The sequence below is a fragment of the Scyliorhinus canicula genome, chromosome 1 (assembly GCF_902713615.1).
Source record: "Scyliorhinus canicula chromosome 1, sScyCan1.1, whole genome shotgun sequence".
NCBI classification, from domain to species: domain Eukaryota; kingdom Metazoa; phylum Chordata; class Chondrichthyes; order Carcharhiniformes; family Scyliorhinidae; genus Scyliorhinus; species Scyliorhinus canicula.
In genome coordinates this window covers 202,322,196-202,340,349 of record NC_052146.1, presented here as the reverse complement: position 1 = coordinate 202,340,349, position 18,154 = coordinate 202,322,196, and the positions used below count along the sequence as shown (strand labels likewise).

At 46.2% G+C, this 18,154-nt stretch overlaps 1 protein-coding gene across 4 annotated transcripts in view; it reads left to right on the top strand.

The window, feature by feature from the left end:
• The window catches only part of gpcpd1 (glycerophosphocholine phosphodiesterase 1), a 103,827-nt gene that overhangs the window by 33,262 nt on the left and 52,411 nt on the right, over positions 1–18,154 (top strand). For 3 of the 4 annotated variants that reach the window (XM_038806184.1, XM_038806193.1, XM_038806202.1), the window contains 2 exons: positions 1,131–1,206; positions 10,131–10,172. In XM_038806184.1, coding sequence (XP_038662112.1) covers positions 1,131–1,206; positions 10,131–10,172 — 118 coding nt within the window. The remainder of the gene's footprint in view (positions 1–1,130; positions 1,207–10,130; positions 10,173–18,154) is intronic. The other variant, XM_038806210.1, reaches the window with a different exon arrangement.

The following is an 18,154-nucleotide window of genomic DNA, read 5'->3' as shown; positions in this document are numbered from 1 at the left end:
TTACTAATAATGCAATTTTAAAAAATATTAACCACCAGATATACACAAGCCCAGATAGGTAATCTCTAAGCGAATGCTGTAGATTTGTCATTTTTATAATTTTACTCAATTTGTATTTAAAGCTTATACTGGTGTCTCAGCTGCTTGAGAAAGAAAACCTGTGGAATATTAAAGCTTGCTCGTGTTTTTTAATCTTGTGTTCCTTGGGGCTAATGAGGTCCTAACAAGAGAACACTTATTCCCTTTTATTCTCCATTTCCCACACTGGTTGTTGTTGCTGTGAAGAATATTGCAAGTGCAACCAGAAGTGGAGGAAACATTTTGACAGGGTCCATGCATTGAAGCTGCCGAACTATTTCATGTAGATCCTTACAGCTAGCAGAAGGAGGAGACTTGTCTATTAGTCCCTACTAGCATCAGACTTGTATCTTGCTTCACATTGATTCCAAGAGTGAAAGCTCTAATTCATTTCCCTCCTTGATCCTTTATAAGTAACTTGAAGAATACTATGTTTATTTTGTTTATTCAGCATTTGTTATTTTCAGCAATCAGTATTTTTAAAGTTCAAAAATATTACTTGCAATATTGAAGAGTGAGTCTAAGCTGCATTTTGTAATTGTATTTATGGTGCATGTATGATGGTTCAGAAAAATTATTTAAACCCTTTAGTTTCTATTCAGGTCTTGCTGGGCTATGCACCTCCTGCAGACCTGGCAGCCTGTTCTTGTGCATCTGCCAGTACTGCTGTTCAGTCCGACGCTCATGACAACCTGGCATTAGGACTCCTACCAACTTTTCTCTCCTCTAGGGAATTGATGGGACCTGTGACAGAAATGAGAGATTGGAACTCTTTAATAAGAAGTTCAAATCTTCATCTCTCCAGTGGTGCCATCCGTTGGTGCTCTAATATGCTGTGTTATTAAACTACTGTGGTCAATCCAGTTTCAATATTGGTTATTATCCTCAGTACCTGTAATTTCAGGCATTCATGTTACTACATGAAAAGCACAGATTGATTTGTAAACATTCTACCAGAAGTGGTTAAAAACATATCTTGTCCACTGAGCTTACATTTTCTAGTCCTTTTGTATTATTATAAAGGGCTTTAATCTTTTTATCACTTGACTCAGAACCCTGCTGATCTTCGGCAAGTGCTAGTCAACAAGTGGGAGACTCATCCTCATCCACGATCATTTAATTCGTCGGGTATGTCACTACAGTGTATTGAGTTTCTGTTATCTGCCAGATTGGCAATAGCAGAGGTACATGTAATAAAATTAAGCATCTGACAATTGCCATTTACTTTTCAAATTGAAAGAGATACTACTTAACGCCAGCCTTTATTACCACATTATACTTTGACTCTTGTGAACCAAATGTGTCAAGTTGGACAGAAAATATGACCAGAATTTCGAAGTCATTTTATTCTGCCTACTTTTGTGTTCCTGCCTAGTTACTCTGTCTATGTTCTGAACCAATATTTCACTTTAAACTGACTCTGAATCCAACATCAAGGTCTATTTTGATACCTCTGCAAGGTGTTCTATATTCACTGTCTCATGCTCTGCATCTCGCTCTCTTGCCTGCTCACATACACCTTTTTATAAAAAAAATAGGAGAGAAGTAAATCATTTTGGCCTTCAAACCTGCTCCGCCATTCATTATGATCATGACTGATCATCCAACACAGTAAATTGTACCTGCTTTCCCACCCCCCCACCACCTCCCCTTTCTCACTCTCCACATTCTGTTTGCCGCAATGCTTTCAGCCCAGTGGCAATTTGGAACTATCTATGTGAGAAATTGCGGGCGCAGTTTGCTTCCTACCACATTGAAGCATTGATCAGTTGTATCCCTGGACCACTCGTCAATTTGAACCATTCCTAATAAAATAAGTTAACTACCGGAGTGCTGCAATTTGCACTGAAGACCAAATTAAGTTTTCTCTGAGAATGCTGCAAACTTTAACTTTAAAATCATGGTATACCTCAAATTGACCTTGTCTGCAATATAAATCAAATATTGGGCAGTATTCTCGTGCTGCTCCACGATGTGTTACTGAATCTTTTTCACTAAACAAGTTTTTTTCAGTTATTTAAAATGGTGCTATTGCATGTGGCTGTGTTGGGTTAAGTACTCCACTGCTACATTTGCACTGATGCTCCATGCATTTGTAGAAATAATGTTTAGTGTCAATGCTTCTATTTTTTCCACATGCATACATCTTAACCTGTAACATTTTATGTTGAGAGTATGTAATTTTTTTGCCCCTAAATGTATTTGTTTAACTTTATAAGCATACAAAATAGATTTGTTTTACTAATTTGTTTGTCCCAACCCCAAGTAACTTTATTAAATTCTTGTAAAGATCTGATTTCTATTAAGTATTCTGTACATGTAAATTAAGATTTGAATTTCTTCAAAATACAATTTTTAAGTGCCTAAAAGTTTCTTCCACTTCTCTATCTTGGTCACTGGTGATGAGCTTTTACCACCATTTCACCTCTGGTCCAGCGAAATCAGCTACTCGGAAGCATCTAGTCTTCCCACAGTTGAGTGAATGGGGTTGCATATTGGTGTGTTGAGGCTGAGTGATGCAGCATGTATGTCCCTGCCTTACATTCTGCATAACAGCATGCTGCTGTTTCAGTGTGCTGCACCACAGCTACGCTTTCCTCTTCAAAGCCTAAAGCACATTAGCTGTTCTCCATGTGCTGCCACTGAGTGTGCCACTTTGCACCTAATTTGCCATTAAGTTTTTTATTAAGGTTTGCATTGTTAAAGACAGAAGAAGAAAGCAATTAAAACACCTAGGAGCTAGAAATTGAGAAGAATTAAATTGCATGTCACAGGTGAGTACAATATTTAGAAGCAGGATGCATAAAAAGTGATCATCATGAGAGCCAACACAAGATAACATGTGATGCTGAAGAAACACGGCGGGAGAAATAGCAGGGAAACGCCACACGACCCATGGAGCCTGCTCCGCCATTCAATAGGATTATGGCTGATGTGGGCTTCAACTCCATTTTCCCTACCCACTCCCCATATCCCTTAATTCCCCAAGACCAAACTTCTGTCTATCCCAGCCTTAAATGCATTCAATGGTGGAGCAAAAGAACTGGATGCCCAATCTGTAGTTGTAGCAATGCCATCTCTGGTGCTTCAGGAAAATTAGACATCTTTGGACCCTCCGCTAGACTTTCTTACAATGCTGTATTTAAAGTAACTATCCCTTACACTGGCCAAAGACCACTCCAGCCATGGTCTGGAATGTCTGACTCTATTTCTTTATTGAAGAAAAGTCAGCTTCCAGTACCTCTGCGCTACTCCTTTCATTAATATCTACATTTCGAATGACAAAAGTTGTCTTTGAGCACGCAATTGTCCGAGCTGAACTACCCTTTCAGGACACTAGACTGTCACTATTGACGGTATGTTCTTGAGTCAGAATTCCAGTATCATCCTGTCTTTTGGTAATAATGAAGATACAGAATTCAACACCTCTTTATTTTATCTCCAGCAGCTGCCTGTTTGATGCAAATTTCTCACGCAGCATAACTTTGGCATTCTGTCCCGTAGAACAGTACAGCACAGAACAGGCCCTTCGGTCCTCGATGTTGTGCCGAGCATTGTCCGAAACCAAGATCAAGCTATTCCACTCCGTCATTCTGGTGTGCTCCATATGCCTATCCAATAACTGCTTGAAAGTTCCTAACCAGCAGGCAGTCCATTCCACACCCTAACCACTCTTGAGTAAAGAACCTCAGACATCCCTCCTATCTCTCCCATCCTGAACCTTATAGTTGTACCCTCTTGTAACAGCTACATCCACCCTAGGAAATAGTCTCTGAATGTCCACTCTATCTACGGTAGCATGGTGGTTAGCATAAATGCTTCACAGCTCCAGGGTCCCAGGTTCGATTCCCGGCTGGGTCACTGTCTGTGTGGAGTCTGCACGTCCTCCCAGTGTGTGCGTGGGTTTCCTCCGGGTGCTCCGGTTTCCTCCCACAGTCCAAAGATGTGCGGGTTAGGTGGATTGGCCATGCTAAATTGCCCGTAGTGTCCTAATAGTAAGGTTAAGGGGGGGAGTTGTTGGGTTACAGGTATAGGGTGGATACGTGGGTTTGAGTAGGGTGATCATTGCTCGGCACAACATCGAGGGCCGAAGGGCCTGTTCTGTGCTGTACTGTTCTATGTTCTATCCCCCTCATCATCTTATAAACCTCTACTAAGTCGCCTCTCATCCTCCTCTGCTCCAAAGAGAAAAGCCCTAGCTCCCTCGACCTTTCCTGAAGACCTATCCTGCAAACCAGGCAGCATCCTGGTGAATCTCCTTTGCACCCTTTCCAATGCTTCCACATCCTTCCTATAATGAGGGGACCAGAACTGCACACGCTACTCCAAATGTGGTCTCATCAGGGTCATGTATAGTTGCAGCATAACCTCTTAAACTCAAGCCCCCTGTTAATAAACACTAACACACTATAAGCCTTCTTCACGGCTCTATCCACTTGAGTGGCAACCTTCAGAGATCTGTGGACATGAACCCCAAGATCTCTCTGTTCCTCCACATTCCTCAGAACCCTGCCATTGACCCTGTAAGCCACATTCAAACTTTTTCTACCAAAATGAATCACCTCGCACTTATCAGGGTTAAACTCCATCTGCCATTTTTCGACCCAGCTCTGCATCCTAGCAATGTCTCTTTGCAGCCTACAACTTCCCTCCACCTCATCCACTACTCCACCAATCTTGGTGTCATCAGCAAATTTACTGACCCACCCTTCAGCCCCCTCCTCCAAGTCATTGATAAAAATCACAAATAGCAGAGGACCCAGCACTGATCCCTGTGGTACACTGCTGGTAACTGGTCTCCAGTCTGAGAATTTTCCATCCACCACCACCCTCTGTCTTCTACATGATAGCCAGTTACTGATCCAATTGGCTAAATTTCCCTCTATCCCACGCCACCGTACTTTCTTCATGAGCCGACCATGGGGAACCTTATCAAACGCCTTACTAAAATCCATGTGTACGACATCAACTGCTCTACCTTCATCTACACACTTAGTTATCTCCTCAAAGAATTCAGTCAAATTTGTGAGGCAAGACTTATCCGTCTCAAATCCATATTAACTATCCCGGATTAAGCTGCATCTTTCCAAATGGTCATTAATCCTATGTTAATCCTGTCCCTCAGGACCCTTTCCATTAACTTACTGACCACCGAAGTAAGATTAACTGGCCTATAATTACCAGGGTCATTCCTATTCCATTTTTTGAACAGAGGAACAACATTTGCCACTCTCCAGTCCTCTGGCACTACCCCCGTGGACAGTGAGGACCCAAAGATCAAGCTCTGCAGTCTCATCCCTTGCCTCCCAAAGAATGCTTGGATATATTCCATTTGGCCTTCCTCAACATCTACCTCCTCCAGCCTACCCGCCTGTATCACACACTCATCCTCAAAAACATTGCCCCTCTCCTTGGTGAACACTGAAGAAAAGTATTCATTCAACACCTCTCCTATTTCTTCTGACTCCATGCACAAGTTCCCACTACTGTCCTTGACCGGCCCTACCCTCACCCTGATCATTCTTTTATTTCTCTCAGAAGAGTAAAAAGCCTTGGGGTTTTCCTTGATCTGACCCGCCAAGGACTTCTCATGCCCCCTCCTAGCACTCCTAAGCCCTTTTTTAGCTAATTCCTTGCTACCTTGTAACCCTCAAGCGACCCAACTGACCCTTGTTTTCTCATCCTTGCATCCGCTTCCTTTTTCCTCTTGACAAGACATTTAACCTCTTTTGTGAACCATGGTTCCCTCACGGCCATTTCCTTCCTGCCTGACAGGGACATGCCTATCAAGGACACACAGTATTTTTTCCATGAACAAGCTCCACTTTTCATTTGTGCTTTTCCCTGACAGCTTATGCTCCCTAATTCTTTTTTTTTTTTTTATAAATTTAGCGTACCCAATTATTTTTTCAATTAAGGGGCAATTTAGCGTAGCCAATCCACCTACCCTGCACATCTTTGGGTTGTGGGGGCGAAACCCACGCAGACACGGGGAGAATGTGCAAACTCCTCACGGACAGTGACCCAGGGCCGGGATTCGAACCCGGGTCCTCAGCGCCGTAGGCAGCAATGCTAACCACTGCGCCACCGTGCCGCCCGTGCTCCCTAATTCTTGCCTAATCGCATCATAATTACCCCTGCCCCAATTATAAACCTTGCCCTGCTGTATGGCCCTATCCCTCTCCATTGCAATAGTGAAAGACACCGAATTGTGGTCACTATCTCCAAAGTGCTCTCCTACACCAATCTAACACTTGGCCTGGTTCATTACCCAGTACCAAATCCAATGTGGCCACCCCTCTTGTCGGCCTATCCACATTGTGTCAGGAAACCCTCCTGCACACGCTGTACAAAAACTGCCCCATCCGAACTGTTCGACCTATAGAGGTTCCAATGAATATTTGGAAAGTTAAAGTTACCCATGACAACTACCCTGAGATCGCCACACCTATCCATAACCTGTTTTGCAATTTCTTCCTCCACATCTCTATTACTATTTGGGGGCCTATAGAAAACAATGTGACCGCTCCTTTCCTATTTCTAACTTCGGCCCATATTACCTCAGTAGACAGATCCCCTTCGAACTGCCTTTCTGCAGCTGTTAAACTATTCTTGATTAACAATGCTACTCCACCTCTTTTACCACCTTCCCTACTCTTACTGAAACATCTATACCCCGGAACTTCCAACAACCATTCCTGTCCATGTTCTAACCATGTCTCCGTAATGGCCACAACATCGTAGTCCCAAGTATCAATCCACGCTCCAAGTTCACCTACCTTATTCCGGATGCTCCTTGCATTGAAGTAGACACACTTCAACCCACCTTTCTGTCTGCCGGTACACTCCTGTGACCTTGATACCCTCCTCAGCACCTCACTACTCTCAACACTGGTTTCTGGACTACAGCTCGTTTTCCCAGCCCCCTGACAAATTAGTTTAAACCCGCCCGAAGAGCCGTAGCAAATTTCCCTCCCAGGTTATTGGTGCCCCTCTGGTTCAGGTGCAAACCGTCCTGTATGTACAGGTCCCACCTTCCCCAGAATGTGCTCCAATTATCCACGTACCTGAAACCCTCCCTCCTGCAGCCACATGTTTATCTGCACTCTCTCTCCCTGTTCCTCGTCTCACTAGCACGTAGCACCGGCAACAAACCAGAGATGACAACATGGTTTGTCCTGGCTCTCAACTTCCACCCTAGCTCCCTAAATTCCTGTTTTAAATCCCCATCCCTTCTCGGATGTCGTTGGTACCGATCTGTACCACAACTTGTGACTGTTCCCCCTCTCCCTTAAGGATTCTGAAAACACTTAACCAGCAACCGCTGCGCCCCACACAAGAACAATCAGCAGTATGTCTGAGAATGAAATACATCTCATATTTTGCACCTAATATAAAGACCACTAACAGCTTTGGATGTCAAATATATGTAGCACTTGGATGGCACTTGCCAAGAAGCTATGTTATAAAAGCTTCTAGAAGGGTGGCACTTTGCTTCTGGAGAGTCAACAGTTGTGTTAGCATCTGACTGTTTTGTAAAGGAGATATTGCTTGTGACTAAACTCAAATGAAATTATCCAAATTCCGATTATATACAAAGGTTCCCTTGTCTCTTATTTATTTAAGTGTGGGCTTCTTGCATTTACTATGCTGGAGTAAGTCATATGGAGGCTTGAGTGAAACAGGTAGTGTCATGTGTGCATATCAAGGGCTCTGAAGGTCTCCTATCCAGTTCCTACACTGGGTAACTAAGAGCACAGGAAATAAGGGCCTTGAGTTTAGACTTGCTCTCTCTTTCTCAAACGGGCTATTCAGCCCAAGTGGTCCATGCAAGTGTTCATGCCCCATACATGCCTTCTGTCCTCCGAACTCAATCAACATTTTGTTTCTACCTCATGTTTATTGAGCTTCCCCTCAAGTTTTTTTAATCAAATAAAGGCTGGCAGGAGTTGGGGTAATTTTTAGAACTTGCATTAGTAAGCTATTAATGCAGTTTCTCATTGGTGCAGAAGTCATTTTTAGGAATGTACTCCTTACCTACCTAAAAATAAGGTTGAATGTAGGTCTCCTTCTAAAACACTCACTAGTTGAGCAATGGCCTGGTCCATTTTTACAGATTCAAACCATTCTTCCTCAACAGTGAAGATGACTTAAAATCATGCTAGGTCTTAAACAAGAAGTATCAACTGGTGCCATAAAATGACAAATTAGAAAGGGAAGTTTAGTCTTGCATCCTGTTCAAAAACTTTAAGTAGATCATAAAGCATTGGCTCAAAGGGTTGGGCATGATCATGAGAATACATTTTTCTCCACTTAACTCCTTCCCATACATAAAACAAACCAAAGAGAAGGTGTCATACCTGGCACAAAGGAAGGTGGTTGTGGTTGGAGGTCAATCATCTCAGCTCCATGTCATTACTGCAGGAGTTCCTCAGGGTACTGTCCTCGGCCCAACCATCTTCAGCTGCTTCATCAATGACCTGCCTTCCATTGAAGGTCAGAAGTGGTTTGCGGATGACTGCACAATGTTCAGCACCATTCGTGACGACTCAGATAATGAAGCAGTCCATGTCCAAATGCAGCAAGAACTGGACAATGTCCAGGCTTGAGCTGACGAGTGGCAAGTTACATTTATGCAATGACCATCTCCTACAAGAGAGGATCTAACCATTGCCCCATGACATTCAATGGAATTACCATCGCTGAATCCCCCACAATCCACATCCTGGGAGTTACCATTGATCAGAAATTGAACTGGACTAGCCATATTAATACTGTGTACCGGGGCAGGAAGGTGGTACAGCCTCACTGTGCTGAGGTCCCAGGTTCGATTCAGGCTCTGGGTTACTGTCCGGTGGAGTTTGCACATTCTTCCTGTGTTTGCATGGGTTTCACCCCCACAACCCAAAGATGTACAGGGTAGGTGGATCAGCCACTCTAAATTGCCCCTTAATTGGAAAAATTAATTGGGTACTCTAAATTGATTTTTTAGAAAGTATATCGTAGCAGACTGTAGCTACCAGGGCAGGTCAAAGTCCAACATCGGTAAGGCACAAGCCAGGAGTGTAATGGATTACTCTCCAGTAGCCTGGATGAGTGCAGCTCCAACAACACTCGGGCATCTTCACACCATTCAGGACAAACCCTGCTTGATTGCTCCCCCTCCACCACTGATGAACAGTGTTAGCCTTCTGTACCATCTGCAAGATGCACTGCTGTAACTCAGCATGTTTCCTTAGATAGCACCTTCCAAACCCACGACCAATACTATCCAGAAGGACAAGAGCAGCAGATACCTAGATATCTGGTAGCCCCACCACCTGGGGTTCCCCTCCAAGTCACTCACCATCTCGACTTGGAAATATACCGCCGTTCCTTCACTGTCACTGGAGCAAAATCCTGGAAACACTCCTTTGCCCTCCCCTCCAACAGCACAGTAAGTATACCTACACCTAAATAGCTGAAGCGGTTAAAGAAGGCAACTCCAATGGATAAACGGATTTTTGAGCTGAAGGGTAATCGAGGAATTGAGATCAAAGATTGGCCACTGTAAATTCTATGATAATCTATGATCTGAGGGAATGTCACAGCGGGCTTGAGAAGCTGTATTGCCTACTCTTGTTTCTTGTGTTCTTAGTTGATGCTTATGGTTAGAAGCGACATTGGTTCCAGTATTGCTTTCGGATCCTTATCCTATAAATCGCTAATCAGTCCAAAGGTCATTGCCCCCATGATTCTCATTGACTGTCACTGGCTATGAGAAAGAAATGACACATTTATTTTTCCAAATTTTGTTTACATTCTAAGGGCTGGAAGTGACCTTCAGTGCACAATATGCATCCCAGAAAGGCTGTTGAATTAATTTTAGGCTTTATTTTTGAAGACCGGTCTGTGGTTAAGAAGCATTTAAATGTTAATGTGTTTTTTAAAAAATAAATAAATCCAAGTACTATTTGTATCTAGGAATGCAAAACTGTTTTAATTTTAAACTGAGTAATGTGTCTGGTGCAACAATTATTGACTTCTCCCAATGCTTCCTTTTTCTTTTCTAGAAGTGGAGTGCATTTTGAATGATGGATATTTTGGAATTCACAGTAAGTGTGGTGCAATATTTATTACTGAATGTGGTTACTGAGATAAAATATACACGGTATTTAAGAGTCTTATTGAACTTTACATCCACAGAAGTTTCCAGATCTGAGATTTTCTTGCAATTGTTATTTCTCATTTCCAGTGTCTGCTGTATTTTGCTTTCATTCATCATATAGGATATTTTGCAGCATTGTTCATAAGTTGGATGATGCTGTTTTAGAAGGACATGGGTATTATGCCATGTAGTACAGTGTATTCTAGTGAGGTGACTATCTTTCAAAAGTCTAAGTAAACAATGTTTCATGTGAGACTACTTTGTGTGCAAAATGTGTAAATTGGAAAATGCTCCAGGTCGGAAACACATTTAAATTCTGACTTTTTAATCTAAATTTGATGTGTGATAAATATTCTGGATAAAACATTTTTTTGAATAGAAGATGATGAAGTTCATTGTTTGTGCCTATCATACTGGTATGTTGGAGTCAAAACAAAGTGTAGACTTGGGTAAAGCAAAACTAGGAGGTGAAGATGAACTGACAAGTGTATCGTTCAGTCTCCATTTTAATGCATAAATTCTGCCCTTATTTTTGTATTTCCAGTGTAGATTCCTATGTCTGCTTTTATAATTGAATCTGCCTATCTAAAAGTCTATAATTACAATGTGGCGCTCTTGTGCTATCGATGCTGCTGTAATATCTCTATCAGAAAGTTGCAATCTGACCAATTTATAGGGATTAATTCCAACATAAGTGTACATTTGAATTTGTAATTAAGAAATATTAAGGTGACAGGAAGTGGCATAAATTTGAGAATTTTAATATTGGGTAGATATTTCACAGTAGGATTTTTGAATTCATGCAGTCTTTAATTTACAGATTTTAAGGCAAAATTAAATGGAGTCTCTTCATTTCTCAAAAGTGTCGACTCTTATTGGAGCACAGCTTTTTGGATGTCTGAATCTTAGGAGTGCATCAACAGGTTGCTAACAGTAGTACAATTGAATCCAGACCTGTCTGCACCTAAAATACATACACTTGTGGACTTCCGGTGGCCGTCATGGAGTAGGAGGTCGCACATTTGGTAGCTCCCGCTTGTGACAAAACTTTTGGACCTTTCTCTCGTTTTTGTTTTTCGGAAGTTTACTGGGTAAATCGGAGAACGAGACAGTGAGGAAAAATCTCCCAGCAGTGTCTGGAGCAGTGGACTAGAAGTGGCCGTGTAAGGAGACAGTCAAGCATGGACAACATGTAGAGCTGGCAGGTCTGAAAAACATGACTGAGATGCAGGATCCTGGGGTGCTGGCACAGTGGTCGACGGTACAGCTGGTGAAGTTCTTTGAGGAGAACTTCGCCAAGCTAAAGAAAGATACGCTGGACCCGATTTTTAAGGCATCGATTGATCGGGTGGAATAGGGTCTAGAAACCCACAGACGGGCGATTCAGAAGGTGGAGGAAAAGGTGGCCGAGCAAGAGAACAATTTAACCACTTTGAAGGCCGAGGTGGGGCTGATGAAGGACTACCAGAAAAGGTTGCATGAGGACTTGGAAAGCACATCCAGGAGACAACCTGAGGATTGTCTGCCTTTGAGGGAAGTGAGGGTTCGTACGCAAGGGCATATGTGGCAAGTATGTTGGAAAAGTTGATGGGAGACGGGGCATTTACACGCCCGTTGGAAGTGGACTGAGCGCATAGACCTCTTGCAAGGAAGTTGCAAGCAAATGAACCGCCGAGGGCAATGGTGGTTCGAATGCACCTGGACAAGGAACGTGGGCCGAGCAGGTATGGAACTGCATGTGGGAGAACTGAGTTGCGCATCTACCTGGATCTGGGCGCGGAACTGGCCAAAAGGAGAGCTGGATTTAATGGAGAAAATCGGCCCTCAAGAAGGGGTGAAGTTCGGGATCTTGTATCCAGGACATCTTTGGGTCACGTTTGGGGGCCTGGAACTTTATTTTGAATCACCGGGCGAAGTTATGAACATTATCAAGGACAAAAGGCTAGCAGGGAATTAAGGTCACTGAACCCTGGGGAGGACATTGCGGTGGCGATTTAGTTAAAATCACGTGTTGTTTTCGATACGCAGTGCTCTCTGTAATAAGGGGTTACTGTTGTTTCTTGTTCCCTTTTTTTCTTTTCCTTGGTTACTTTTGCCCCCTTTTTTTTTTCAATGGTTTTTGTTGTGATACCATGTTTGAGCAGCTGGTCAGAAATGTAAAGTTAACTTCCATTGGAATTTGGGGGAGGGATTTTTTTCTACTGTTTGTTTAGTGAGGACTGTGATGCTTTGAATATGTATGTCCAAGCGGGCGTGCGGTGTGGGGAGAGAACAATGGGGAGATAGCATGTCTGGTGCCATGAGCTACTAGGTTAGCTAGCTTATGGAAGCACAGTGGGGGGTGAGCAGGTGATAAGTTTGATATGGGGGTTGGGTTTATGGTGCTGTCACTGTGGGGGGGAGTTGCTTTGTTGACGGGCGGAACTGTTGCTAGGGGACAAAGGGAAGGTCGAGAGCGGGCCCGAGGAGGCAAGGGGCAAGAGCTGGCGGCTCCATACCGGCCGGAGCAGGATGATGGCTGATCGGCAGGCCCCCCCCCGAATAGGCTGATTACTCTGAATGTCAGAGGGCTAAACGGGCCGGTTAAGAGGGCTCGCATATTCGCGCATTTGATGGATTGAAGGCAGACGTGGCAATATTACCAGAGACACACCTAAAGGTTATAGACCAGACCAGATTGAGGAAGGGGTTGAATGGCCAGGTATTTCATTCAAGGCTGGACTCTATGATGCGGATGGTACTCGTGAATGTATATGCGCCAACCTGGGATGATGTGGAATTTGAGGCGGGTGTTACATCTCTGACCTTGAGTCACATAATCCGGTCATGGAGGGGAGATTTTGATTCAGTAATTGATCCAGGATTGGACCGGCCCAAATCTAGGACCGGGAGGGTGCCAGCCGTAGCGAAGGAATTAGAGGTTTATAGAGCAGATGAGGGGAGTAGACCCATGGAGGTTCGGACGGCCAAGAGTGAAGGTGTTTTTCTTTTTCTCCCATGTCCACAAGGTATGCTCTCGGATCAACTTTCTTATCCTGAGCAGGGCTCTACTGGTGGGCGTGGTGGATACTGAGTACTCGAGTCCATCCAGAACTATTTGGAAATAAATGATACGGAGGCAGTCTCGGCAGCAACAGTGTGTGAAGCTCTGAAGGCAGCGGTTAGAGGGGAGTTAATTTAGATACGGGCCCATAGGGAAAAGGTGGAACGAGCCGAGAGGGATAGGTTGGTTGGGGAGATACTCCAGGGTTATGGGAAATATTCGGAAGCCCTGGGCCACTGAAGGAACGGCGGAGGTTACAGGTGGAATTTGGGCTGTTATCTACAAGGAAGGCGGTGATCAACTGAGGAAAGCAAGTGGAGCGGTGTATGAGTATGGGGAAAAGGCCAGTAGAATGCTAGCACACCAGTTGAGGAAAAGGGAGGGGGCCAGGGAGATAGGGAGAGTAAAGAACAGAGGTGAGAATGCAGTCCTGGACCCAGTGAGGGTGAATGAGGTGTTTTAAGGACTTTTATAGTAAGTTATGAGTCGGAACCCCCGGCTAGGGTTGAGGCAGTTCTTGGGGCAGTTGAGGTTCCGAGGGTGGAGGAAGAACTGGTGGAAGGTCTGGGAGCCCCAATATAATGGAGGGGCTATAAATGGTTATGCAGTCGGGCAAGGACCCGGGGCCGGACGGCTACCCGGTGGAATTCTACTAGAGCCATTTGCTATGACATTAAGAGCTTCCAGGAACTGAAAAGGGCTGGTCCGGGGGGGCGGGTCTCTCTTCACGTGGCTGACCTGCTCCTGTATATTTCGGACCCGCTGGAGGGGATGGGGGAGATTATGCGGATCTTAAGGGAATTTGGCAGGTTTTCGGGGTATAAATTGAATATGGGGGGGAAAAACAAGATGTTCGCGATCCAGGTGAGGGGACAGGAGAAGAGACTGGGAGAGCTGCCGTTAGATTGGTAGGAAGGAGCTTTCGCTATCTGGGAATCCAGGTGGCACTGGAATGGGAGACATTGCACAAGTTAAACTTGTCCCGGTTTGTAGAACAACTGAAGGAGGACTTTGGGATATGGGACATGCTCCCGCTGTCACTGGCGGGGTGGGTACAGACCGTGAAAATGACAGTCCTCCCCAGATTTATTTGTCTTTCAGTGTCTCCCCGTCTTTAGCCCGAGGCGAGGGCCTTTTTTAAACTGGTGAATAGAAAGTGCTGTTGGAGTGTAGTCGGGGTGGGGGGGGGGGGAGAAAGAGAGAGGGAGAGAAGATGGGTTGGTGCTGCCGAACTTTTGTAACTACTACTGGGCGGCTAATATAGCTATGATTAGGAAGTGGGGGGGTTGGTAGGGGAGGAGGGGGTTAGTGGGAGCGTGTCGAGGCGGCATTGTGTAAGAAGATAAGTTTGGGGGCACTGATAACGGCACCTCTGCCATTCTTGCCAGCCTGGTACTCCACAAGCCCGGTGGTAGTGGCAGCTGAGAGTCTGGGGACAGTGGAGGAAATATAGGAGAACGGAGGGAGCATTGGTCTGAGCCCCGATTTACAACAACAACCGGTTTGTGCTGGGAAGACTGGATGGTGGGTTTCGGAGATGGCGGAGAGTAGGAATTGAAAGGATTGGGGAATCTATTTATAGATGGCAACTTCCCTAGCTTGAAAGATTTGGAGGAGAAATTTAAACTGCCAGCAGGAATGGGTTTAGGTATCTGCAGGTACGGGATTTTCTGAGAACGCAGGTTCCAACCTTTCCACTCCTGCGCCACGGGGGATACAGGACAGGGTGGTTTCCAGAACATGGGCGGGAGAGGGGGTGGTTTCCAGAACATAGGTGGAAGACGGGAAGGTATCCGATAATCTACAAAGAACTTATGGAGTCGGAGGAAACTCTTATCGAGGAACTAAAGGGCAAGTGGAAAGATTTAGGCGGGTCTGTGGGCGGATGCCTTAAGCAGGGTTAACACATCCTGATCATGTGCCAGGATTAGCCTGATACAATTTAAGGTAGTCCAGGGGGGGACACATGACGGTGGCCCGGATGAGTTCTTTGGGGGAAGGGGACAGATGTGCGAGCGCGTGGGAGGTCCAGCAAACCATGGCCCCATGTTTTCGACATGCCCGAAGCTTTGAGGGTTTTGGCAGCGTTTTTCTAAAGCTATGTACATGATACTTAAAACACGGGTGGTGCCGAGTCCAGAGGTGGCGATCTTTGGAGTGTTGGAAGAGCCGGGAGTCCAGGTGTGAGGGAGGCTGACGTTTTGGCCTTTGCCTCCCTGGTAGCCAGGAGATGGATACTGTTAATGTGGAACGACTCGCAGCCCCTGAAATTAGAGACCTGGTTAGTGACATGGCTGCGTTTCTCAGTCTCGAGAAAATAAAGTTCACCCTAAGAGGGTCAATGTTAGGGTTCATTCAGAGGTGGCAGCTGTTCATCAACTTTCTCGGAGAAAATTGAAATGTCAGCAGAGGCAGAAGTCTGTTGGGGGGGGGGGGGGGGGGGGGGGGGAGTTAGGCTATTGTTTCATTGATTGGGGGTGCGAAGAACGTGATGGGGATGAAAATATTTTGTGTGCCGTGTTTATGTTGCTGTTATCGTTATTACTATTATAAAAACTACAAATACCCTAATGTTTAAAAAAATATATATACATACACTTGTGGCACAGAGTTTACTGGATAGCAATCTGGTGGCTGTCAAAGTGTCATGTTTGCTATCCGTTAATTCATGCGTTTGGAATTTGGACTACTCTGCTTATCTCAGCTACCTATTGTCTATCTTATTACCAGTAGAGTTCTATTATCTTCAATAGATATAATTTGATTCTATTATCCTACCGTTCTGCCAGGAAGTCCAGGAAAGGCTGCCACCACCTAAAGGACCCCTGAACTGATCCCCTCTGGGCAAATTTCATCTTTTCCAACTTGATGAACCCCGCCATATCATTGATCCAGGCCTCCACGCTTGGGGATCTCGCATCCTTCCATTGAAACAAGATCCTCCGCCGGGCTACTAGGGGCGCAAAGGCCAGAACCCCGGCCTCTTTCGCCTCCTGCACTCCCGGCTCCACCGCAACCCCAAAAATTGCAAGTCCCCAGCCTGGCTTGACCCTGGATCCAACCACCCTCTACACCGTCCTTGCTACCCCCTTCCAAAACTCCCCCAGCTCTGGGCATGCCCAGAACATATGGGCGTGGTTCGCTGGGCTCCCCGAGCACCTAGCACACCTGTCTTCGCCCCTGAAAAACCTACTCATCCTCGTCCCAGTCATGTGGGCCCTGTGCAGCACCTTGAACTGTATGAGGCTAAGCCTCGCACAGGAAGAGGAGGAATTCACTCTTCCCAGGGCATCCGCCCACGTCCCCACCTCAATCTTTTCACCCAGCTCCTCCTCCCATTTACCCTTCAGCTCCACCACCGAGGCCTCATCCACCTCCTGCATGACGTGGTACACGTCCGAAATCCTCCCCCCTCCAACCCACACCCCGGAGAGCACCCTGTCCCTTACCCCACGTGGGGGCACCAGAGGGAACCCCTCCACCTGCTGCCTGGCAAACGCCCTAACCTGCATGTACCTAAACATGTTCACCAGGGGGAGCCCAAACTTCCCCTCCAACTCACCCAGGCTCGCGAACCTCCCATCCACAAACAGGTCCCTCAACCTCCTAATACCTACCCTGTGCCAGCCCAGAAACCCGCCATCGATGCACCCTGGAACAAACCGGTGGTTTCCCCCATATCGGGGACTCCATTGAGCCCCCCCCCCCCCCCCATGCCGTCTCCATTGCCCCCAAATTTTGAGGGTAGCCACCACCACCGGGCTCGTTGTATACCTCGTTGGAGGGAGCAGCAACAGCGCTGTTGCCAGTGCCTCCAGGCTCGTGTCCACGCAGGACGCCATCTCCATCCTCTTCCATGCTGCTCCCGCCCCGTCCATTACCCACCTCTGCACCATCACTGTGTTGGCAGCCCAGTAGTACCCACAGAGGTTGGGCAACGCTCGTCCCCCCCATCCCTGCCCCGCTCCAAAAACACCCTTCTCACCCTCAGAGTCTCATGCGCCCACACAAATCCCGTAATACTCCTGTTAACTCTCCTAAAAAAGGCCTTCGGGATAAGGATCGGAAGGCACTGGAACAGGAACAAAAACCTAGGGAGCACCATCATCTTGACGGACTGCACCCTGCCCGCCAGCGACAGCGGCTACCTGTCCCATCTTTTGAACTCCTCCTCCATTTGCTCCACCAGCCTAGTGAGGTTAAGCTTGTGAGGGGCCCCCCCAGCTCCTAGCCACCTGGACTCCCAGGTACCGAAAGCTCCTCCCCGCCCTTTTCAGCGGGAGCCTACCAATCCCCTCCTCTTGATCCCCCGGGTGCACGACGAACAGCTCACTCTTACCCAGGTTGAGCTTGTACCCAGAAAAGCCCCCAAATTCCCTAAGGATCTGCATCACCGCCGGCATTCCCCCCACTGGGTCCACCACATAAAGCACCAAGTCATCTGTGTATAATGACACTCTGTGCTCCTCCCCACCCCGCACCAGACCCCTCCAATTCCTCGCGCCATGTCCAGGGGCTCAATTGCCAACGCAAAGGGGACAGGGGACACCCCTGCCTCGTCCCCCGGTACAACCGAAAGTACTCCGATCTCCTCCTATTCGTGGCTACGCTCGCCATCGGGGCCTCGTATAGCAGCCTCACCCAACTGACAAACCCCTCCCCGAACCCAAACCTTTCCAGCACCTCTCACAAATACCCCCACTCAACCCTATCAAAGGCCTTCTCCACGTCCAATGCTACCGCTATCTCCGCCTCCCCCTCTACCGCCGGCATCATTATAACATTCCGAAGCCTACGTATATTGGTGTTCAGCTGCCTTCCCTTCACAAACCCTCATGAATGACCCCTGGCGCACAGTCCTCTACCCTTGTGGCCAAGATCTTTGC